Here is a 25,101-nt window from a genome sequence, read left to right as displayed (position 1 = left end):
AATTTAATCAAATATGCAAAGTTCCTTCTGCCATGCATGGTTACATATTCACAGAGTCCAGAGATTAGGACGTGGACATCTTTGGGGAGCCAAAGTGTGATATTGGTATAAAACTATAAAAATAGAGACCTAGGAAAATCATATATATTGGGAAGTTTAGTCTATGAAAAAAGAGAGTTGCAAATAATAGGATGAGGGATAAGTTATTCAATTCTTAACACAGGGACAAGATTAAAACAGACCCCTATATATTATGCAAAAGTTAATTTTAAAAATAGTGGCTCACACTTGTAATCCTAGCATTTTGGGAGGCCGAGGCAGGAAGATTGCCTGAGCTCAGGAGCTTGAGACCAGCCTGGGCAACACAGTGAAACCCCATCTCTACTAAAATACAAAAGAAATTAACTGGGTGTGGTGGCGTGTGCCTGTAGTCCCAGCTACTCGGGAGGCTGAGGGAGGAGAATTGCTTGAACCTGGGAGGCTGAGATTGCAGTGAGCCGAGATCGCGCCACTTCACTCCAGCCTGGGTGACAGAGTGAGAATCTGTCTCTACAAAAATAATAATAATAATAACAATATAAAAATAAAAGTTGTAAATCTTTTAAAAGAAAATATTAGAGAAAACTTTTATGGCATTATGTGAAGAAGCATTTCTTTAACAGAATACAAAACGCAAAAATCACAGAGGAAAATATCAATAAATTTAAGCCCATTAAGATGAAAGCAGTTTCATGAAAAAGACATCGTAAGATGAAAAGACTGACAGAAAGACATTTTGCAACCTATGTCTTAAAAACCAACAAGAATAAGAAGACATAAAGTCAGAAGGCAAATTAGCAAAGGATATGAACAAGCAATTCATAGGACTGTAAATAGTCAATAAAATATAAAAGAACGCTCAATAGTATTAGTAGTCAGAGAAAATTAAAACATCAATGAGATATAACTTCACAACCATTAAACTGACAAAAAGTAAACAGTTGGTTTACATCAAGTGTTAGTGATGATGTGAGGAAACAGCAATTCTTATTTATTGCTGATGGTAGTGTAAATTGTTACCATTTTAGAGAGGAATGTGGCAATGCATGAGAATGAAGATGATAATTCCATAGCTTCTAGCAATTTGATTCCTAGAAAAACTCTCTTACATGCATTCAAGAATATATACACAAAAAAGTTATTTTCAGCCTTGTTTGTAATAGTAAAAAACAAAACAAAAAATCCCGCCATCCTATTAATTGGGATCAATCTAGCAGTTACTGAGAACTATCCCCTTAGGAAGGGAATAGGTTATTCACATAAAGGGATAAAGAAACGTTATTCTGTTGTTAAATCACATACATAAATATGAATAAATTTTAATATGTTAGAAAGTTGCAAGAGGATATACAAAGCATAATACCATGTACGAAAAGTGTGAAATGAAATGATAGTGTATGGAACACATACTAATGTAGTGAAAGTACAAACATATGTACAAAAATGATTTTTAAAAAACTGCAGATAAGTTTTCACCTTTGAGCAGAACTGAGGGGAAAAGGATGACGGGGTGAGGCTATAGCTATATGACATTTATGTCTATGAAAGAGGGAGATATCAAGCATATATTTAAAAAACATTAAAGTCTGTTTAATCTTGGTGGTGGAAAACAGAGGTCTGTTATATTACATCCTGTGCTTTGTGGCATGTGTTATATTTCAAATGAAATGTTTTATTCTTTTTTAAATAAAAAAAGAAAAGCAGAGATGGGCAAGAGATGAGAGAAAAGCCAAGCAGTGAAAACACTTTCCTTGAACTGAAAATCATTCAATATTTTTTTCAACAGGCATTGATTACAGATTTGCTATGTGACTTATCTTTGTGTTAAGAATTTGAACAAAGTCCTGTTTTTTTAAAGTTGTGCCAGTAGTAATTATATTAGTGTTATTTAATAGTAGAACACTATGCCTTATGACTTCAGCCAGCTGAAGTCAAACTCAGTAGGGATGCTTTATTTTGTATAATACAGACTAGTCCAAGTCTTTAGTTTCCACTAGATTGTTCCTGTGTATTTGGATGGCTGCTGAATCTTTTAAGGACATACCCCTGTTCATTAACTCAGCTGCTTCCTCTTCAGTGAAAACTAAACCATCTGTTGTAATGAATATAAGGCTTCCTGCTCTCAATTCTGTGTTCTGATTCCCCTACTAAATGCTGGTTGTCACTTTTAATTTAGAAAAACATCACTATACTCTCCAATTCCTTCTTTAGAATTTTCCTGTGAAGATCTCAAAGCTCTTCATCCACGTGAGGGAGGCATTGCAGTTTTTCTAGGGGATTCAGTTGTGGTGTTAGCCCCATTTTATAGACTGAACAAATGGAGATTTCTAAAAGTTTCAAGGCTTTCTAGTTACTGTTTTGAAAGTTAGTGCCAGTCAAGAAGCAAAGTATTAGTTGCTACTTTGAAACCTAAAATGTCAACATCAGGTAGTGCTCTGTGGAAAAATATCAGCAAAATGTTCACAGCATTAAAATCTACCCTGACGGACTCTCTGTCAGCTGTGGCTGACAGGTTCTCAGCACTTTTCCATTTGTAGGATGTGGGTGGTCTCCAGGCTGGTAGAGCTGGTTAGTGAATTGGATGGGACTTGAGGAGGAGAGAGGTACTTGGAAAAGAGAAGGCCTAGAAATGGTGAGATGGAGGTAGGGGAGAATTTTATCAATGAAAGTAGACACAGCAGAATACCTGGATCTTACAAGGGAATCATTGAACCAGCTATTCATTAATCAAGGGAACTGAGATTTAGAGTTGTAATAGAAAAGGCAGAAAAATCCTCATTTGTAAATAGGAAATGGGAAATTTCACCATAGTAACCACAAAACAAAGAATTTAAAGTGAGTTAAAGGGTTTTCCTAATATACTTCTTACCCTTTCTTTGCTTTCTTCTCCTCTTCCTTTTTTTTTTTATTTTCTAGAAGTCTCTCTAATATCCATCTGTCAAAGGTGGTCCATGAGATATTGTCAAGAGACAGCTTAGCAGTTTGACCCTTTCAGCTCTTGAACTATGAGATGCTCATTGATTGGATTCTGTGCCCCCAAGTAACATGATTCATTCCACTCAATTAAGAAATTTAACTTTTCACTTTCCACTCTGTTAAAAAGAAAATAAACCTCTTAGCAATGTGGGACATACCTGTATCTTGAGCATCGAAACTAGCTCAGTGTTTTCAAGGAAATATAGTCTTTATATCATGTTTAGGTATTAGCCTCACAAAAATCATCTAGGAGTAATTAAAGAAGTTACTGAACTGTGCAAGTACAAATTTCTGATTTGTTAATAAAATGAATTTTTCATTCTAAATGACCAAATGCCACTTTCCTGTGTGAACAATATATTGATCTGGCTTATATTCTAAATATGGCCACTCAAAAGAAATCCGGCGAGGTTCTGGCTTGCCCTTTGTATTGACAGATTCAGATCTCAACTATATCAAACCTAAATCTTAAGTCTCTTTGTTAGGGACCAGCAATAAATTACTTGAGGTCAAGTTCTGTTTATACAGTGGACTGTTCTAAGAGAATTACCTTCTTGACTTAATAGCTTCCTTTTGGGTGACATTTCTCCCTGAAAGAAGACAAATTGTCTAAGGTCAGTCTGCAGATCAGTTCTGAGTGTAGGAGGAAATTGTAGTGGATCAACAAAATTGCACCAGTTCTACCAACCAGCATAAGGCAGCATGCCGCCAGTCAGAGGCCGACCCTGAGGGACTGCAGCCAGAGCTCCTTGAAAGGGCAGAGTTTTCAATTCTTTCTTTTTGGGCTGCTCTTGACTTTTATTTTCTCAGGTCCCACTAAAAACCAAAAACAAACAAACGAAAACAAAAAACAACAACAACAAAAAACAAAACAAAAGAACCCCTGCATTAACAATGAATTAAGATCTATTAAACTCTTCGTTCAGTGCTGAGTTGCTTTAAAAGTTTATTTCCCTCCATCTACCAAGGCTAATTTGAAAGTTGAACAAAAAGAGAGGGTGAATTACAGACTCAACTTGAGCTTGAATCTGTTCTGTTTCAGCTATTGGAATGACTAAGTGAACCCCAAATTGCCATTTTAAAAAGGGAAACGTTAGAAATCAGAAGTGGATTTAAAGCAATTAATAAGTTTCAGGATACTAAAAATTGAGTAATTTATTCTTAAAGTTAAATGTATTCTACATGAAGAAATTTAAAAACACAACTTCCTCATTACATATTCACCTACAATGGAATTGGTAGATTTGCCTTTTTACTCCTCCTTTAGAGGAAAAACAGAGAAAGAGAGAAAAAATAGAAATACAAGTCTCTTTTTAATTAAGCATTTTATCCTTTGAAGTTATTCTGATTTTTTTCACATTGATGATGTAATTTATGTAAATAATCATCTATCTATGAAAGGAGTGTGTCTGTCAAAAGCTGAAATAAAAAACATCCGTCATTTTGAAGTGATTAACATTCTCCAGATGTTTAAATCATCAGATTTCAGGAGTTTCTCTTTGTTGTGATAATGATATAGTATCCAGAACAAGAATGTTTACTTTTTTCTATGGGTCAAACGCAGATTTTTCACAATCCTATTAAGGCATGCAGTTCATTGTAATTGTATGTGCAGATGAAAGCATATTCAGTTATTATTATTCCCCTTAATTGTAAACTGCTGCTGGTAATTTTACTGTAAAGCTCAAACAAAAGGAGAATACTTGAAAGGACCACCACTGCCCACTTATGTAATCAATTTATATATGTCAAGTTTGTACTGGGATGGTTATCCCCTTCTGTTACCAGACATGTGACATGCTACCACCCTGCAGCTCGGGGCCATGTATGCATGTCTCTGGCTCCTTTTGCAGGCTGCTTGGAAATACAGTACATGTCGGTGATAATGTTAAATGACAGTTTCAAACTATTTCCCTTAGGCCTGCTTGACCCTCGGGTTCAAGGTAAAACAGGAATGGTTCCGCTTACCTTCAAGACCTGAGCATCCTCACCACTGGCAAATTTAACGTGGAAGCTTGGTGAGGTTCCCTGGAGATCCAATTACCCTTGTTAGGGGACCTATTGAAACATTAATGACATGTAGCCACTTCATTCATAAAGTTGGGCTCAACTCATGCCTAGCATTACCTCCCACACACCCCCAGCTTCAGATCTGAAGTGCTTGTAGGGTTTTATTAAAACCGTTTGACTAGGGCACAAACTGACTACACGCTTATTATATGCTACCTCAACGCAGACAAGCCTGAGAGGGGGGGTCTCGATCCCCATCTGCCAGTGCAGTCTTATAGAATTGCATTAATTAAGAACAAGAGATATCAGAATAGTGTCTCCAGAACTGTTCATTATTCGTGTTTTTGGCATTTTGAGTGTGTGTGTGTCTATTGTGCTCCTGACATGTATGTTCAGGAATTTAATGTGGTACTGTTCCATAAATTGCCACACAATTTTCTCTCTCAAACATAGCAACAGAAGGAGGAAATGTCTTCTTTTAGTGTTCTTATGAGAAATCAAAGCAGTAAAATGGTTAGATGATGATGAGTCAGACGTAGAATACCTTCTTTCTTACTGGACTGAAGCCTTGGTAATAGGCTAATAATTAATAGCTACCATCTGCTATTCCTTGTGCCCTACCTTCAGATCATTCTTCATTTGTATTTGAACACACACATTCCTTTTAATCATTCTATGGCCATTACAGTACTTTGATAAACCTTCAGTCCCTAAAATGTTTCCAAATCATCCCCATCTGACATGTACCCTTGAATTAGAATTTTATTAAAGAGGAAGTGTGTCTAATAAGTGACAAAGGGCTGGAGCATTGGGCTGGGAATCAGGTAACTGGGGCTCTCTTCATTGTTATGTCCAAGCATCAAAGCAGGCACCTCAGCCAGTCCATTGGCTCAGTGCATTAGCATTTTGTTCTCATCTTTTCTGAACAAACGTAGTGGCCTCTTCTTTCCCATAAGAATGGGTTTCAACCCTCCTGTCTATGTACCCCTCATTTTTCCTCTATCTAGAAGAATGTTGACTCTGGGATTATCATGGGATTGGAACATCATTCTTTCTCTAAATTAGAGAGAAATATTTGCTTCCAGGTTTTTATACATTTCAGTTATGTTTCCACTGGATATTGAAAGGGTCAAAAATGTCTTGAGTAAAAGAAAATAAATGGGCAGCGGAATCTGGGGACATAGCAACTCTATTTTTTATTTATCACCATCATCATCACAGCTACTCTTCACTTACCATTGATAGAGCACATTGTAAATCTTCATATCAAATTAAAATAAGAATATTATTTCAAAAATTTTAAATGGTTCCAGATAGGGTAAATGACTTACCCAAGGTCTTATATTTGTTTATTCATTTATTGAACATCTAGTTTGCTGAGCACTGTACTTTATGTTTATCATAGAGCAGGAGTAAAATAACGATCTCCTGTCTTACGAAAGAAGCAGAGCCAACACTAGAAACTTAGGGTCAAACTGCTTCTGCTTCTATTTCCCACTTGTTCCCCTCACATCTGAACCCATTGTTTTTAAGCATAAAATGATTTTCTGTTGTGATTGGGTTTTATTTGACAATTAACCTCATGAAAAAAACGGTGGCCACACTTCTCCAAGGAGGATAGGCAATGGCTATAGAGGAGAAAAAAGAGCACGCCATTTATTTTCTCAAATTATTAAACCTTCACATTATGATATTTTTTTCCTGAGATCCCAAACTAATGTCTTTACTGAAAAACCAAATCATATCATTGACAGAACAGAATTCTTTTTGATAGGATAAAATTTCCTAGACCAATTTTAGACTCATTGGGAAATTTGTAGTAATCTTCAAAATAGCTAAAAATGTTAATGGTGAACCTTTTGTCTTGAGCAATCTCTCACCCACGAGCTACTATCATAGATCAATGATGTTCAAGAGCACAAATATGTAAAATTGAACAAACAACGGGGAAGGTATCAATAGGGCATTCTCAAGACTGACCAGTCCTCCCAGATCTCTAGCAAGTAATTTAGCAGGAGATGGAGACAAGTTTTCTTATTTTTATATTAATGCCATATTAAATAGACTCCTTAATGAAGTCTGTAGATGTTCCCTTCTTTGACTTTTAAGGCTTTTGAATTAATGTACTTAAGTCTTAGGCAATTTTTTTCTGTTTCATTTCCTTGATACAAAAAATGTGATGTACAGTTTAAGTCTAAGAATTTTTTAAAATTTCAGTATGAATGGCTATAGCCTGTTGGCAGAATCAGAATAACGTGTTTTGTTAATTTGTTATGCAAATGAATCTTTTAAAAAATCCCCCCCATTTCTCTCTCTTCGCCTGCCTCGTCTCCCTCTCCGTCCTGCTTTCCCCTCCCTACCATTTGCTTTTCTTTATATATTGGTTATAAAGACTCACTGTCTCTACCTTCTTAGTCTATATTGGATCAAATTGTTTCAACAGGTATTGTATCTAGGCCCTAACAAACATGTCTTAGCTCTTCACTTTAAGGCCATTTTTTTTCACCCCCTCACTCACTGCTAGGTCAGTCTTCCTCATATTCAGTTTTCATGTTAGTAAATAACCATTAGCTAATATAAAATCCAAACTCCTTTGGATTTTTTTTTGATCATTTATGTGTCCTTTTTAATCATCTCACCCTCTCATAACTCATTTCTGGGTTAGCATCTTTAGTAAGTATATTATGTAATACTTTACCATTTACAATGTAGTTACTCAACTGATAGTCCATAAGAGACTCATAAAAATTGTAGATGAAGCTTGGAGATAATAAACTACTTGTTTAACATCTCACAGGTATTGAAAGAGCATGCATAGGCTTGAACTTTGCCTTATTGGACCCAAACCCTAGGTACAGGGATTGGCAAACTATGACTTAAGGGCCAAATATGATCTGCTGCCCATTTTTGTAAATAAAGTTTTATTGAAATATAGCTAAGATCATCTGCTTTTCCTAATGGCAGAGTTGAGCAGTTGTGACAGTCATTGTATAGAGTGCAAAGCCAAAAATATTTACTATTTGGCCCTTTACAGAAAGATTGCTAACCCTTGGTCTAATGTATCAAAATCTGATCTTTAAATTAACAAAAAAACCCTTAAAATTATAAAACAAATACATGTTTATTGTAAGAACTTTGCAAAATATCAAAAAGTTCCAATATTAATCCTATTTGTCCTTCATTTTCCCTCCCTAAACAATTGGATCTCAGAGCCCATAGGTGGAGCTGAGCCTGGAAGTTGGGTAAGGGTTTAGGAGTTGCAATGGCCCAGAGGAAGGGCACACCTTACCCATTCTCCTTAGTGATTAAGATAAATTAGGAGGGCATATTCATAGGAAGACTGCCCTGCATGGGGAGTTAGAGCCCAAGCAAGGTAAGGAGGGCATTCCTGTGTGTGGACAGCCCAACATGTCTTACAGAGCTCCAACGGGATAAGAAGAGATTGGAGGGAGGGGGTTGCTGTGGGGTGTCAGATCCTGAGTAGAATAGGAGATTGCTACACACACGGGCATTAGTCAAATAAGAAATACTAAGAATCATGGGAACTAGGTTTCTCACTGTCAAGGAAGGGATTTGCAAATATGAAAAGGATGAAAATGGGAAAGAATCCTGTGAGATTTGCTTGGAATTGAAGGCATTGGTATTAATTTATAGATTTCAATAACTATAGGAATATATAAAAATAAATATAGATGTAAATATGGGTATAAATGCAAATGTTTTACAGCTCTGTATACTGACGGCCCAAGAACAGTAACAAGCAAGTAATTAGCATATTTGGCTCTAAAATGTTATCTTTTAAATGCCATTCTGCAGTAAAAGAGATCAAGACTCCTTAGAGAAATGACTTGGTCCAGGACTGGAGCAAGGAAAATATAAGATGAGCTCAGAATACCTTGCTGTGACAGAACGCAAAGAAGTACTCAACAAATGATGAGGCATGTAAGCTTCCACTGCTCAAACAGAGGACAAACTAAGCATCAAAATAGCATTTTTAATAGATTACAATAAAACAAAATAAGAAACCAGTTAATAAATTTGGAAGTTTATTGAGAAGTCTGATGAGAAAGGATATTAGCATAGTGCCAAAGTATCTGTCTATAAAAACACTTCTTAATTACAAGTAAGAATAGTAACTTTACATGGAGAAGCCTAGAGGACACAATTTTAATAAAATGATCAAAGTGAACATGATTTGTAATGCTGAGAAATCAAAATTGTGAACTACCTGATAGGATACAATGAGAATACATCATTGCTTCCTGTGATATTCGTGCCACAGATGCATAACCAGAATCTAATCATGAGGGAATTCCAGACAAACACCAATTGAGGGACAATCTAAAAATCACTTGCTTGTAAACTTCAAAAATACCAAAGTTATGAAAGTCAAAGAAAGCTTGAGGAACTATAGGAACTATTCCAGAATAAAAGAGACTAAAGGGACATGAGAACTAAATACAATATGTGATCCTGGACTGGTTTTCTTTTGCTACGATGTACATTTCGGGGGACATTTAATGGAAATTAAATGGGATTGAAGATAGATAGTCATAATGTATCAATGTTATTTTCATGATTTTGATAGTTTTCATGTGATTGGGTATCCCTATGAATGTCTTCATTTTTAGGAAATACACGCTAAAGTAATCAGAGATATTGGAGGTAATATGTTGGCAACTGACTCTCAAATGGTTTGTGTTATGACCATTTGAGGGTTGCAAATTAAATTTATTTATATTATACTTACAACATTTCTGTTAGTTTGAGACTGTTTCAAAGTTTAGAAAAATATCTTTCTTTTAAGTTAAGAGAACAAAAGTCACTTGTCAGTTTTCTATCCAAAGATAAGATAAGCAATCATTTTTTTAATTAACTTTGGTTTATAGATTTCCAGCTTTTGTTTCTGTGTATGTATTCTAAAATATTATTTATTATTTGTAATTTTAGTAAACTGGATCATACCACTTTTAATATTTCATTTTTTTTACTGAAGATAGTATTTTCTCAATTTATTATTTGTTAAATAATCAAATATTAGTCTTCATTTTTCTACAAGTTCACCAATAATGGCTATTATAAATCATTTTATTTTTAGCAAAGAGTCAAAACAAAATATTTTAATTTTAATTTTTGATTATTAAATAGATTGTATCTTTTAGATATATTATTGGCCATTTGTGCTTCTTCCTGTATAATTATTTTTTGTCTTTTTTGCTAATTTTCTGCAACAATATCCCTTTTTATTGATTTACACATTCTCTTTATATGGAATGATTTTAACTCTTTTTTCTGCACACATATATAATAGGTATATTCTTTTTCACTTATATTGACATTGTTTCTATTTTCATTATTTTTAGGAAAGAAAAAACTTCTCAATTGTCATTAGTCTTAATTTTTTGTATTGCCAAATGTATTTATTTTCTTTAGAGTGAGGTTTAGAAAAGCATTTACCACCTGAAGATCAGATAAATATTTATCTATTTATGTATACTATTTTTAAAAAGTGATTTAAGTTTTTCCCAGAAGTAGCAAGTGAAGATCCATTGAGTCACAAAAGACAACACTTTGTTTTTGTTTTTTTTTTTGAGGCGGAGTCTTGCTCAGACGCCCAAGCTGGAGTGCGGCGGTGCGATCTCGGCTCACTGCAAGCTCCGCCTCCCGGGTTCACGCCATTCTCCTGCCTCAGCCTCCCGAGTAGCTGGGGCTACAGGCGCCCGCCACCTCGCCCGGCTAATTTTTTTGTATTTTTAGTAGAGACGGGGTTTCACCGTGTTAGCCAGGATGGTCTCGATCTCCTGACCTCGTGATCCGCCCGTCTTGGCCTCCCAAAGTGCTGGGATTACAGGCGTGAGCCACCGCGCCCAGCCAAAAGACAACACTTTTACAAACCGTATACTCTGCTCAGTTAGGTCTGCTCCTGGACTCTGAGGCTTTCTTCCATCCCAGAATAATCCTTGCTTATAGGCTTGGCTTCTTGGAGCTGGAGGAGCAATTGTCTACCTCCAGAAATAGAGTATGACCCTACAATTTGGGGACCCCAATCTGATGCAATGAAGATTTCCACATGATCATCTTTGTAGTTTTTAATGTTGTTTGTGGTTTCTATCTTGATAAAATAAAAATCTGCTTTTGTGGTATATCAAAACAAATAGAATTATAATAAGTTACATTCTAAAAATAATACAACTGTTTAATAAAATATCTGTAGTATTAAGAGGCAAACATGTCTTGGTGTAACTGACATATATTGTAACACCAGTGATTTGTTTGCTAATAATTTACATCCAAAGGTTTAGGATAGTCCAAGTTTAGCCTCAAACAGCTTAAGGCAAGAATAACTAAGATTAACCCTTTTGAGTATTGTTGGCACCTTGTTTTCTTTCTCAAATTTAGTTTTTAGTTTTATCAAAATTTGTTCGTAGGTTAAAGAGTAGAACACTAACACTAATAGTAGCAAGTGTGGTAGTCTTTAGTGCTTTTTGCCAAAATTTCTGTCTCTCTCTTTACTTCTGAATACGTGGTAGAATTGGATGTTTTTGGTTCCCTTATATTTGTGTGGAGCCAATGTGTTGTAAATAGAAGTGGGGTATGAGGTGTGTCACTTCCAGGCTGGAGCATTTAATTACTAATGTGAGGCTCTCCAGTACGTTTTTTTGACTGTGGTGCAGTGGCTGGCAACATTCAAGATGGTAGCTACTTCATCAGCCTGGGTCTATGGGAATACAATGAATAGAGACTGCTCCTGTCAGCAGTGGACATTTAATATGAGCAAGAATAAATATTGATGCCAAACGTCACTGAGATTTTGCGATTTTTGTTACGGCAATATAACGTAATCTACTCTGATACATATAATAATGGTGATACTATAATATATTGTTATTTTATATTATCTATCATAAGTATTTTTATGCTTATTTACTATTATTTTATCATTTTTAAAAACAGTATTATTTTATTAATAGGTTATATTACTTGCTAGTTTATCATTATTATAATAGCAAACAGTTATAATGATGTGTTAGGCACTATTCTAATGTTTTACCTGTATTAACTAATTTAATCTTCACAATTATTCATAGAAGTGCCGTTATTATCTCATTTTATATGTGACAAAACTGAGGACAAGGTGATTACATCACTTTTCAAGTAAGTGGTGGAACTGAATTGTGAGCCCAGGCAGTTGTTCCCAGATTCCAGCATCTTAACCACTAAGGCCGTTTTAGAAAGCTTCATTAGTTTTCTATTGTATAACAAATTACTCAAACTTAGTTACTTAAAACAACACTCATTTGTTATCTCACCATTTCTGTGGATCAAGTGTCTGAGCCTGAGTTCTCTGCCTCAGGATCTAAGCAGGCAGCAATAAAGGTATTGGTTTGGAGGCTTGAATGGGGAAGAATTTACTTCCAAGCTCTTTCAGATTGCTGGAAAGATTATATTTCTTGCAACTGTATTACTGACGAATCTGCTTTTTGCTAGCTGTTGGCTAGTGTCTACTCTCAGGACCGAGAGGGCACCTGCAGTTTTTTGCCATGTCACCCTTTCCATGGGCAGCTCATGACATGGAAGTTTGTAATGGAAAAGGTGGAAAACCTTCATGAAGAGATGAGAAATTTAAGCAAAGATGTGGAAACTATAAAATAGAGCTAACCTGGGATAGAGGAGCAAGTCTGAATACTGTATGCTGCTTGACACTTAGATCAATATTCAGATAATCGCCATGGAGAGAGTGCTATAAATTGAAGGAGGAGAAGATGAAGCGGGAGGAGAAGGGGAAGGATAAATGAAAGGACAAGGGGAGAGGGAAGCGGAGGGGGAGAAGGAATAGAGGAGGTGAAGAAAGAAAGCACTTTTGTATTAAAAGTTCTGTAACACATTAGAGCAAGGGCAGATCTGCAGATGCATCAAATAGAATGTAGTGCAAACAGTCGGAGACATATGTCCCTTTACCATGCTTCTTTGGTGCATTGAGGAATGCAGTGCATTGGAGGTAGCCAGCACCTAGCAGAGCAGTGATAGGGCATGGAGAGAACATCAGGTTCCTGAAAGCAGGCAGTGTTAGTTTCTGACAGGAACAGTGGTGTTTGGTATACACTACAGTATATAACAGAAGCACAAGTGAAGATTAGCAAATGTGTTAGCATCCCAATGGAAACAGTAGTAAGCAAATACCTCAAAACAATTTACTTAGTTTACACATGGTATCTTCTGGAGACTCCCGGAAAAGGTACTGGGGACTTTTCAGGGCCCTGGTGTCTTGCATAGTATGTGGGGGCAAAAAAAAAAAATGACACCTGGGTTATTACGGTTAGTATTCTAACTGTAAAATAGGCTGATAAGCCCTGCTTTTACTCCGATTTTGATAAATTAAATCTATTTCCCTTGTTGCAGAACTTTCATGATGAGAGAAAAGTGGCTTTTTTCTTTCCTGTGTATAAAGTTGCTCAGTTGATATAACAGTCACTTAAGAAATCAAAGAATATTCACTCTGTTTTAGAATAAGTCTTGTTGATCCAAACCACAGGTGTTATTCTGCTAATGGTTTCATTTGTTCTTGAAAGAAATCAACAGTCTTTTCCCCTTTCTATTTGGCATTCTTTTCTTTCCAGAGCATAGCTTATTGTTTGGGGGCTATGCCTTTTCCATTTTCATTTATAAAAACTACTAGGCACTGCTTTAGTTACTTTACATTTATTGAGACAATTTCTTATTCTCAACTAACCTAGTTTTATTTCTGGTGAAACTTGACTATCCTTAATAGGCCTTTCTATTTTAATTCCTTGCTTATTAGCACTGCTTTTCAATGTCACTGGGTTGATTACAATCAAGAGCTTTAACTGCACCATCCTTCAGTTTAGGTTTCAGTGTATGGATTTGAACAAATTATGCAACTCTGTCAAAAAAGGATTAACCTGTCCTTAAGATTGAATCATATTCTTAGCAGAGTCTCCATTGAAAGTCACTTTTTAAAAAAGTAATCCAGGTGTCTCATAGTACCAAGTCAAGTATAAAAATAATAGAAATAATGACTTCTTTCTACTGTGTACAATGAAATTTGATGGAAATATTCAGGCCATACAGCACTTGCCATTTTTAACATTATATTTGCAATAACATTTGCAGCTATAAGATAAAATATAATAACGATAATTACTGAATTCTTAGTTATATCCACAGTTCTTGTAAAAAGAAACACTTTTAAGTTCACTAAGTCAAATAACAGTCCTTAATGTTTTGTGCAATTGTATGTTGTGTTTATTGGGTATTGTTGGCTAAATTCTTATTGGTAAAAGGGTAGGAGAGAAATGAGAGGCTTCTAGAGTGACCAAATTGTGTTATAGTTATATCTTGCTTGTGATATACAACAGATATCAGATGGAAATCTGGACTTACAAAGTAAATTCATTAAAAGTTGATAACTTGATTTCTAAAAGGATTCACTGCAAGGGGTTTTAAATTGTAGTCTCTAGAAAATAATGAAATGCTTATCAATTTTATTGCTAAAAGCAAGGTACATGTACCTCTGCTACTTTAGAGCTGAGCCGTGGATATTACAAAAACGTTTTGGGTTTTCCTTACAGGTAGCTCCCGACATCTGCCCTCTGACCCCCTACCAAGGAACTTCAAAAGCAAATGAATTAATTACCAATAGTTTTGTCCACATTTCTACCACATTTGCCTGGTGAGCTTAATATTCAGCAATGGCTGTAAAGGTGCTGCTGCTGGTAATCAATTTTGTGAGTATTGCTTAGAAGAAAGCATTTTACAGATAACATCCTGCAGTAGGCTTGGGAGGGCAAAGCTCAGGGTCTCTTGCTTGAGAATAAGCTTTTTTACATCCTGATTTTTCCTGTCATTTACTGTTACTCAGAGGGAGAAGCACAGAGAGTGGGGTTTTGTGGCGTTGGGTTCATTTACATATGCATTGTTCAAAACCACTTGTGACTTGAGCAAGGCTGAATTTTGAGATTCTGTTGACCTAGCAAGGAAAAGATTTAATGATGAACACGAAATTAGAAATGAAGATTTTAAACAACAACAACAACAACAACAAACTTGTTTTAGTGAAAACTTTCATATTACTTTAAAGGAAATGTAATGCAATTTCTTCTCAAACTGACATGAATGTGATTGTTGATTTTGTTTTTAACCTTTTACTTTTCTATCCTACTCTGATTTTCTTTAAACAATTATATTAGGAACTGATGGGATATTGTTCTCCATTAAGAGTTCAAAAGAGATTTGCTCAAAGTTAAAAACTTTTGTGCTTTAGAGACGCTATCAAGAAACTGAGGAGTCAACCCGAAGACTGTGACAAAATATTTCCAAATCATATGTCTAATAAGGGACTTATGTCTGGAACATATAAAGAATCCTTACAACTCATTAGTAATAATTTTAAAACACACAAAAAATGGGGAGAGGACTCAAAGAGACATTTTTTCAAAGAAACATACAAATGGTTAATAAGCACATGAAAAGATTGTCATCATTAGTCATTAGGGAAATACAAATCAAAATCACTAGATAAAATTTTCACACACTAAAATGGCTATAACAAATAAGATGGACAATAACAAGTGTTGGTAAGGTTGTGGTAAAATAGGAACTTTATACATTGTGGTGGGAATGTATAATAATGCAAACATCTGCAAAACAGGTTAGCAGTTTTTAAAAAGTTAAACATAGGTTTATCTTATGATTCAGCAGTTCTGTTCCTAAGTATCTACACATGAAAACATATGTGTACACACGGATCTATACAGGAATGTCTGTAACAGTAATAAGGAGAATATTCCAAAAGTGGAAACAATTCACATCCAAATGTCTGTCACTGGATTAATAGATAAAATGTGATGCATTCGTACGATGGAATACTATTCATCACTAAAAAGGAAAAAAGGACTGTACATGCTACAGTATGGAGGAAACTCCAAACCTTAAAAATATCTCAATGAAAGGGCCTGACATAAAAGAACACATATCATATTATTCCATTTATATGAAATGTGCAAGAAAGACAAACATATAGAAATAGAAAATAGAATCATGGTTGCACAGGGCTGGGGGTGAGAATGGAGAATGATTGTAAATGGGTGTAAGATTTCTTTTTAGTATGATAGAAATAATCTAGAATTAGGTTGCAATGATAGTTGTGCAATTCTAGAACTATACAAAAGTTTGTTAATTCATACATTAAATGAATGAATTTTATGGTTGGCAAATTATAACTCAAGAAAACTGGTGAAAAATTCATTACGAGTTTTGACTCAGATTTTGGGGAACTACTACCTACCAGATGGTATTAATCTTTGTGAACTTCCTTTTATTACACAGGTTTATTATGACCCAGACTCGAGAGTGTTTTTAAGAAAATTCATTTTGTGGAAGTTATTTGGACATTTTAATTTGGGGGAACAGGAGCAGAAGAGGGGTGTAGGGCACAGATTCTTACATGTGTATTGTTATTTGAAGATGATCAGCTCATTCCAACATTGAAAGTCCAGTTTCTTTGGTGATTCTCTAATAAGTTTCAAGGTATAAAATGAGCTGAGTTTAACTCCTAATAAAAATATCCCTTACTGTTGACAAGAATATATCTTTTTAAACTTAGAGGAGGTATTAAGTAATTTTTGAACCCAATAATGTAAGTTTCTATTTTAAAGAGTTTTTAAATACCTTCTTTCTATAGGCTTTAAATATGGTGAAAAACTTATAAAATGCCCTCTAAAACAAAGCAAACAAGAAAGCTCTTGTTTCTGTATTATTTTCCAGAGAACAAAGACTATGCTAGTGTTAAAGTTGAGTGTGCCCTCTGATGCCTCAGCCCCAGCTTTGTACCACTATACCTGTTTGTTTGTTTGTTTGCTTTTTGGATAGAGAAATGGGAAATATGCTCTAACAAGCTTCAAGTCGCTTTCCAAACTTATTTATTGAGTGTAGAAGTTCAAGTTCCAACATGACTGTTATTTAGAGCGAAAAACTTCTCTCTGAAAATATAAAATAGGCACATTAATAAGCCAAATGTACATTCGTTACCTGCTCCCATCCCCCCCTCCTTTTTTAAAGAGAGATACATTCTGTATGATGGAGGCTAAAAGGTGGCAGCTGTGCCAAAGTAGTGGACCCTAAATCGCTGGGCAAAAAGGAGAGGGGGAGGCTCTGATTGCTCACAGTACAGGAGTGAATATGCGCTCTCAACCACAAATCAAGCAAGCTGAAGAAAAAAAAGGCCCAATCAAGGCAGTAATGGCCTCCACTTCACAATCAGACAAGTGCTTCTTACTTGAAAAATCCTACCATTTATAGCTGATTGCTAACCCGAGCCTCATTTCTAATCTAAAGGGCGAGTAATAATTTGGAAAAGGAATTATAACAACTTCCCAACAATTTAGCAAATTGTTATTATTTCAGGGGAGGGAAGGGTGGAAAGGAGTTGCTTTTGTAATGTGTTTCTCTTGTGGGCTACCATTTTCATGACATCAAATCCCATTGCCACTATGCTAGAATAACAACTAATATATATTGAAAATGTGCTTTTTTTTAAAAAAAAAAAAAGAAGACAGAGAGAAAGATGATATTGTATGCCATGTCACATGTTTCAATGTGGTCAAAATTAAGGGTCTCTAAAGAAGAAAGGAGGAAGAGGAGCTGTGAATTCTTTTGCATAATTTACCTATAATACTCCCAAATAAGTTTGGGTGATTCTCTCTCAGTAGCACTGTTTGGAAAGGATTTTGACCTTTCAGAGAATTTGACTTCACAAAAGATAATACCTTTAAATGCTTCACTGAGTTTGTTTTTCTTTCAGTGTTGATGAATTTGGATCAGATAAGGTTTTTATTACTGAAAATATTGTAATATACAGTCATTATCTGCAACCTTATTTTTTAGCTTCTAACTTAGAATGTGTATGTACATATGTACATATATTTGAAAGATATATATATATAGCCAAGCATTTCATTAATATTTTAAAATGAGGCTCCTTTTACATGGATACTGTTTTGGAGATTCAGCCTCTTTATTATTGTACAAATGAGAAAACAGAGGCTACAGTAAGGTAGTAATTTCCTAAAGGTCACACAGCTAGTCAGTGACAGAGATTAAAATAGAACTTGGTTGACCATATCTGCCTACAATACCTTTTGTATTATAACTTACTTTTTCAAGATCATTCTTTCAAATGGCTTTAAATTATGCATTTTTAGGAATGTGGCACATTAGCCTCATGTAGTAAAGGCATCAGTGATTTTTGGTAATAGAATATGCTTGACATTAACATGAAACTTTAAGCCTGAAGTGTAAGCATTAATATTGTTTCCTTGTGTTTTGCCACTTTCCATTATCTTTATAATAAAACCTATCTGTAATTTAGAACCGTTTTGTCCTCAGATCTGAGAATGTTAAATGCCATCTATTGAAAATATGCCTCGTTCTCTTTTATTTCCAAAATTAAAACAAGCTAATTAAAACTGAATAGATAATTAGCAGCACCAAAACACAGTATTGTTCTTTCATTTCCCTTTTATAGGTAGGTAACGAATAACAGAATTTGGTAAGCAGAATGCAGGCCTCTGCTGCAGTTACAGCTATATATGGGGCAACTGTCATATCTGGAAAATCAGGCCGTAATTTTGATTCTAAGTTAGAAAAAGGGCAATTCTCTATCATTTGCATCAATGTAAGCTTAATAAACATTTTTATCACTTATTCATTTTTAGCAGAAAAAATAACTTTCTTTGGAATTTTCCATATGTTAGGATATGCTAGATATGGAAAACATATCTAGTTTTTGAATCAAAGGAAATATTTTGATTTTAGATTGAAAAGGTTAAACATAATATACCATGCTTTCTGAAGCACAGCCGATTTTAAGCAGATCTAAAAAAAAATAGATTTAAAGAAACAAATAAAACTCTCTTTATTTATGTGTGTAACTTGAATAAGGCGGCTAAATTTTTCAGATATGCAGAAATGATTTATAGCTTGCAATTACCCACTCCATTCAATATAAACAGGATCATAATTCATATTACATAATCTAGAGCTCATGTGAAAATACATAATGCTATTCTGAAAAAAATAGTTTCTTATGTCATCTTGCATGTCTAGCACCATGCCCTTAAAGTGATTTTTTAAAAATAAATAAGTAATTTATATTATTAAGTCCCAGAGAGGAAAAGCAAAGAACTTTTAAGAAACTGCTTGAAATTCTAAAAACTTTTAAGGGTAGAAAATCTGAGCTATAATAGAATGTGTTCATTTTGTTAAGGGAAGAACACAGTTCTATTCTAACAGATGCATGTACTATACTTCAGAGCAGTTTGAAAATTAGAGAAAAATAAGTAAGACTTCCATTGTAACTCAAGAGGATCAGAATATAAGGACTTGAAGAAAAGGGCCAAGCAAATCTCTAAAGATGACAAAATAGTAAATAGCAACCAGGGGCAAAAGGTGAGATGAAACATGATGCCTTCAGGAGTGGAACCTGAACATTTTAGCAGAATTAACAAAAATGAACTCGAGATAAGAAACCCAAAGCACTTTTCGGTTTTACTTTTGAAAAGTAGACACTGTAACAGAATCTGTTCACACCTTGACTAGGGGAAAAATTAGGAATCCTAGCCCAGGAAAATGTTTCTCCAGGATAATGTTTTCCTAGGAAATGTCATATTCCTACTCTCTTTTATTAAAACTAAATATCATACACTGTTGCCACAAGCTGAAATGACCCCTAGTGTTAGGAAATAGGTTCCTTACAGTGAATCACAGGCACCAAATATCATCAATAGATACAATAATGTTAGCACACATTTTGTCTGTGCCTCTAATATAATAGGCTGCTTTAGTTAATACAAAGAGACACAATCAAAGCGTATGATCAAGGAAATCACTTTTCTTTTGCCCATTAATAAAAGAATATCTAATCCTCAGAGCCACTCAAGCAATTTGAGATTCTTGTCATCCAGAAAGGACTTTGTTTTCATTATACAATATATATTTATAGCCATGAGTTATAGCAGATGTAACTACGAGAAGGAAAAAGGAAAGATTTTTTAATGAAAATTCTGGTAGCATCGTCAAGGATAGTGTGTGGAAGAATTTCAAGACAAGTTTCTTGAGTAATAAAGTTACTTATATATGGGAAATCCTAGCTTTTATGGCTAGATGGAAAAGTACTCAAGCTGTTTTAGCTGTGCAAATCATTAGATACATTATAAGGAGACTCTGAAACTTAAGTATTTAAAAGTACTGTCTCATTAAACCTACACAAATGAAGCCTGTGGTAGCCACTTAAGTTTTATATCTTAAAGAGCAAACTTTGGGGTAGAAATATAATATTAAGGAATACAGTTCTCACAGGGTATCAAAGAAGTACAACATGTACATTGTATAGAGGTCTCTTTACTAAGAAAATTATTGCTGAAAGAGGATTGCATTACAATCCAATAATTAATAACTAAACTCTACTATGATTCTTTTTGTATTTATATCAAATAACCAAAGCTAGTAAACACCAATCAGTGTGGTTTATAGAAGCAAGGAGAGATTAAAACAAAAATTAACAAAAAACCTTCACTGATTGTAATTAATGTGAAATGAAATATTAAAATACAAAATACAGGCATATACTTAAGCTTTTTAGAAATTATCAATCATAAATGAGATAGATACTTAAGAATAAGAGGTTTTATTTGCACTGCATTATTTATAAATGAAAAATAGAAAGAAATGAAAGTAAGAACTAATGATTTACAGATTTATGATATGGGTTAAAAATAAAAATTACTTACCTAACATCCAAGCACAATGTAATTACATTTAGAAAATAAATAATACTACATACATATGCATATTAGAAATATAGAAATCCACTTTCAAATACATGTTTTGAACTCTGCTCTGAGATTAATTCGAAAGCTTTCCTGGAAGAAAAAAAAATACCAACCTTCTTATGTGCTTATTGCTACCAGAGTAATTATCTAAGAAGAATATGCCATGATGATAAACTTCATTACTCAATAACATTAGTAAACATTAAAATATTTAAAGAATACTGTACTGCATTATGGTTTATTCTATTTAAATCTCACAATTATAGCAGTCTTTTCTAACTTGTATTGCTCTATGGAATGAATTGCTAGGATTTGATAATCTCCTGCTAATGCAAGCTGATATTATAGTCATATGACCTAATTAAACATTAGGATTCATATTTTAAATGTATAATTACCAGAGTGTCATTTTTTAAAATGTAATTACTAGTTTCTACTTTAATAGCAAAAATTGGTGTTCATGTCAACAGACTAAGGAAAGTTTTCTGAAAAAATGTCTTTTTTCTCTGATTGTAAAGAAACAATGAAAAATCTCAGTGTCGAAAACCATTATTAATATTATTTTCATGAAATAAATTCCCTTGTTTTTTATCATTGTGGAAATTTCTGCTTCCAGAATTACATTACATGCCATTTCTTATTGTCACTTAAAATTCATTCATCTTTTCTTGCAGAAGTATATTTTCATTTTTAGCATTTAAGAAATTAATCTAACAATGCTAACATGATATATAAGTGAAGAAACAAATTTCCATTATTTTAAAACAAAATAGACTCAAAGATTTGGGGCTTTGGGGAAGAATTTTTCATTTCTGAATTGCACAAAATCATTCATAATTACCTCTTAGTGATTTCGATATCACAAATCCCTTCTGATTAGGCCTCTTAAAAAAAGAGACAAATCTGCTTCGGAATTGTTTAGCCCTGTTGGAAGCCCTGTCTTAGAGAACGACAGATTATATAATTAAATTGAATCGTGTATTTTCCATAGAAAGAAGGCATGATACTGGAACTGATGCAAGCTATATGCTCATTTCTATATTTAGACGCTCAACATCAACAGGGCAGCAGCCCACTGACCAACCAACCGAGTTAAGGGATCATATGTAGCTTTACCATTTAAAAAATATGGAAAGGCAGAAAAAGAAAGTGACTATAGAAGTGGCTGATGAAATGCAACCCTTTTAAATAACCATACTTCATCCCTTGAGTGAAAGAATGTCCCCACAAATAATATTTTCCCATTTAGGAGATTGATTTACTAAGAGTGCAATATAGAAGTCTGGGGAAGCAGTTAAGTTTAGCATCCAAAACGGAGATCCAGGCAAGAAAGCAAAAACGCTAAGTTCACGGAGGAACACATGCCAAATACCTCCAAAAGTTTGTAAGTGAAAATACAAATGTGATATTTAAGAAAAATCCTGCTTTGTTTTTCAAATAAAAAGTGCAAACTAGAGATTACAAGGATAAACCAGACGTTACTGGGACTAAATCTAACACACACTAGCAGTAGCAAGGGAACAAATCGCTAAAGGCTTCTCAGAATTTGGTTATTTTTATCTTTGCATGAAGGACAATATTTCTTATCAGACTTTACTTCCAGAGTCTCTTAATTTATTTCTACTTTTCCGCCACCAACCAAAATTGTAATCCTAAGTACTCAGCTGTGCTGTATTTTGAAATCCTCAGCAGTGTTCTCTAAGCTGAAAGTGTATATTCCATTTTACTTACACCATCACAAAGAGAAATCAGTGTCACAAAATCCCTTAAAATTAAGAGATCAAAAATAATCTATCAATAGTTGTACAAAATCTAGAATAAGTTTCCATTAGGAATTAATTACTATCAATCTTAGAATGATTGTTTTAAACTGGAAGCAATGGATTATTTAGAGACTTGGTGGCTAAATGTAGGTAAATATTGTAACTACTATTTGTTATTCAAGTATTGAACATTACAGTTAACATAAAGAATAAACAGGACTGCGTGAGGAATGGAAATATTAAAAGTATAAAAGCAAACAGTTTGACACAAAAATCTATAATCCTAATACATTTAACTGTAATTGTTTAGTTACAGTTGTTTAGAACAATTTCCTTAGAGACTTATACACAAATAAATAAGCCCTGTCTATTGTATATAGGCCTCTAATGAAATTGGATAGAATAGGATAAATAAGATTTATCCCTTGAATTTGTACAAAATGATGTTGATTATGAATTCCTTACATATATACATGATGTGTGAATAATATATCTAAAGATATGAAGATTTTTTAAATGATTTCACAATTTTAACTAAATGCAGGTTTTAGATGGAAACAGCCTAAAAATTTGAAGTAAATCTTGTTCCCAATATTTCTTTCATTTTACTCTTTAGAAATAACATAATTTTAATGGCATACTTTAATAACAAAGTGAAAACTTCTGGATAGCTTTTGCTGTTAAAATACCATACAACCAAATTATCCTTTGATGTTAGATAATTTAATTTATTAGAAGGATAAGCAGAAATTATGTTTTCCTAATGTTATTCTTTCTTAAAAATAAACCTATCAAAATATTATAGAATTGATTTTATAAAAAAAAAAAAAACACAAACCAAAGCCTACTCCGTCTTAAATGAAGCGCAAACTGCTGTGCCACTGCGTGTAGTACTCTGCCACCTGGTGGATAATTGTGAAAAATCAGACAATGTGAGTGTTTGGTTTCTCCTTTTTCCTTCTTATCCACCGTTTCATAGAACCTATGAATTAAACTTCAGTTTGACAATGTGCCTATTGCTGTGGGAGATAGTGGCTGTAGGAGAGATTGGTTAGTCTATGTGACTTATTCATTTGCTTTTGCCTCATTTCAAAGCATCATTAAAAATAACCATGAAGATTAACAGGTTTGAATAATGTATTGACAATTGTTAAGTACAATGAAATTAGCCAATATTTCTTGATCTCTGCAAAGTTATTTTCTCCAAAGAGTTAAGGACAATTTATTTAAGTCTTACCATGTCACAGAAAATAGGTAGGAGTTGGTATGAAAAGCTGAGGAATAAAGGAATTCATTAAATGAATATAATGAGACTATTTCAGTATATTAATGTGAACATTCCTGCTGCTATATGACAGAGAAATGAACTTAGTAGACAGCTTTATATGTCATTTCTGTCAACACATCTCATGGATGATGTAAACTCTAAGATCTAACCTTTGAATAATGATTATTTACTGATTATTATAGACTGATGAATAATTCTATAATTAAAAAAGAGAAAATGCTGTCATGAACACACTTACTGCTTAGGAACTTTGTTTCTAAATGCCAGTTCCCACCAAAATGAATTGGGGTTCTTTGGCTGATTCTATGGCTGGGGGCAATGAATGTACAAGATGAGCCTGGAAAGCCTCCTTGTGCAAGATAATGAAGAAATGCTCAAACACTAAAAGAGATATGTTAAAAAGTAGACAGAGGTCAACTTGAAGGGACTCCCACTGGTCAAATCTGGAATAATATGAACATTAAAATAAATAATGATAGCAATGGATTATAAGCTTTTGAATCAAATAAGAATCCATGAGTTCATATGATAGTTGATGTGGGGAGAGTGTGTGAAAGTGAAGCTATCTTTTAAAGTCGAATGCCAATTAATAAATGTAGAAGGAATAATGGAGGTAACAAATCATTATTTTGCAATCATAGTAATAACTTATTTGCAGAAGAATAATCAACAGATGCTGAAACTAGTGGGTAAAAGTTGGATAAAAATAGGTTATTTACATATTCTCAAGGTAGAGCATCCTTCAAATTTCTTATTAATTCCAAAAGGGAAAATTACCGTTAAACCTAGCAGACACCACATTAGCCAAGAGATCAAAGTTAACATAACCAATAATGGGACAAACTGAAATCCTGTACCTACTGAAGTCATGCTTTGACAAGAACACATCACTTATATGATATTCTTGCCCCAAATGCATAGTTTGAATCTAGTTAAAAATGAATATTAAAAATATAAATTGATGGCTATTAAATTTTCCTGTATTCTTCAAGCCTATAAATGTTATCAAACACAAAGGCTTATAACCAATTATGTACTTACTATTAAACAAGATTAAAGAAACATGAAACAAAATGCAATTCAGTTTATCCTACAAAGAATATCATTGGGACAATTGATGACATTTGAGTAAGTTTTGTAGATTATATAATTATGTTGTATAACTGTTAAATTTCCT

The 25,101-nt window shown here is 34.0% G+C and overlaps 1 protein-coding gene across 4 annotated transcripts in view; it reads right to left on the bottom strand.

Annotated features, from left to right (window-relative positions):
* Positions 1 to 2,896: 2,896 nt before the first annotated feature.
* The window catches only part of TYW3 (tRNA-yW synthesizing protein 3 homolog), a 65,034-nt gene continuing 42,829 nt past the window's right edge, over positions 2,897 to 25,101 (bottom strand). Inside the window, exons 6-7 of one of the 4 annotated variants that reach the window (XM_050768315.1) lie at positions 4,984 to 5,073; positions 2,897 to 3,831 (exon numbers count right to left, since the gene is read on the bottom strand). In XM_050768315.1, the coding sequence (XP_050624272.1) occupies positions 4,986 to 5,073 (88 nt within the window). In that variant the 3' untranslated portion in view covers positions 2,897 to 3,831; positions 4,984 to 4,985. Of the gene's footprint in view, positions 3,832 to 4,329; positions 5,074 to 14,262; positions 15,014 to 25,101 lie in introns of those variants that run through there. The other 3 variants (XM_050768185.1, XM_050768345.1, XM_050768105.1) reach the window with 3 other exon arrangements.

Source organism: Macaca thibetana, chromosome 1 (assembly GCF_024542745.1).
Source record: "Macaca thibetana thibetana isolate TM-01 chromosome 1, ASM2454274v1, whole genome shotgun sequence".
Lineage (NCBI taxonomy): Eukaryota > Metazoa > Chordata > Mammalia > Primates > Cercopithecidae > Macaca > Macaca thibetana.
Note: the sequence above shows the minus strand (reverse complement) of the source record. Positions and strands in the feature narration are given on the sequence as shown.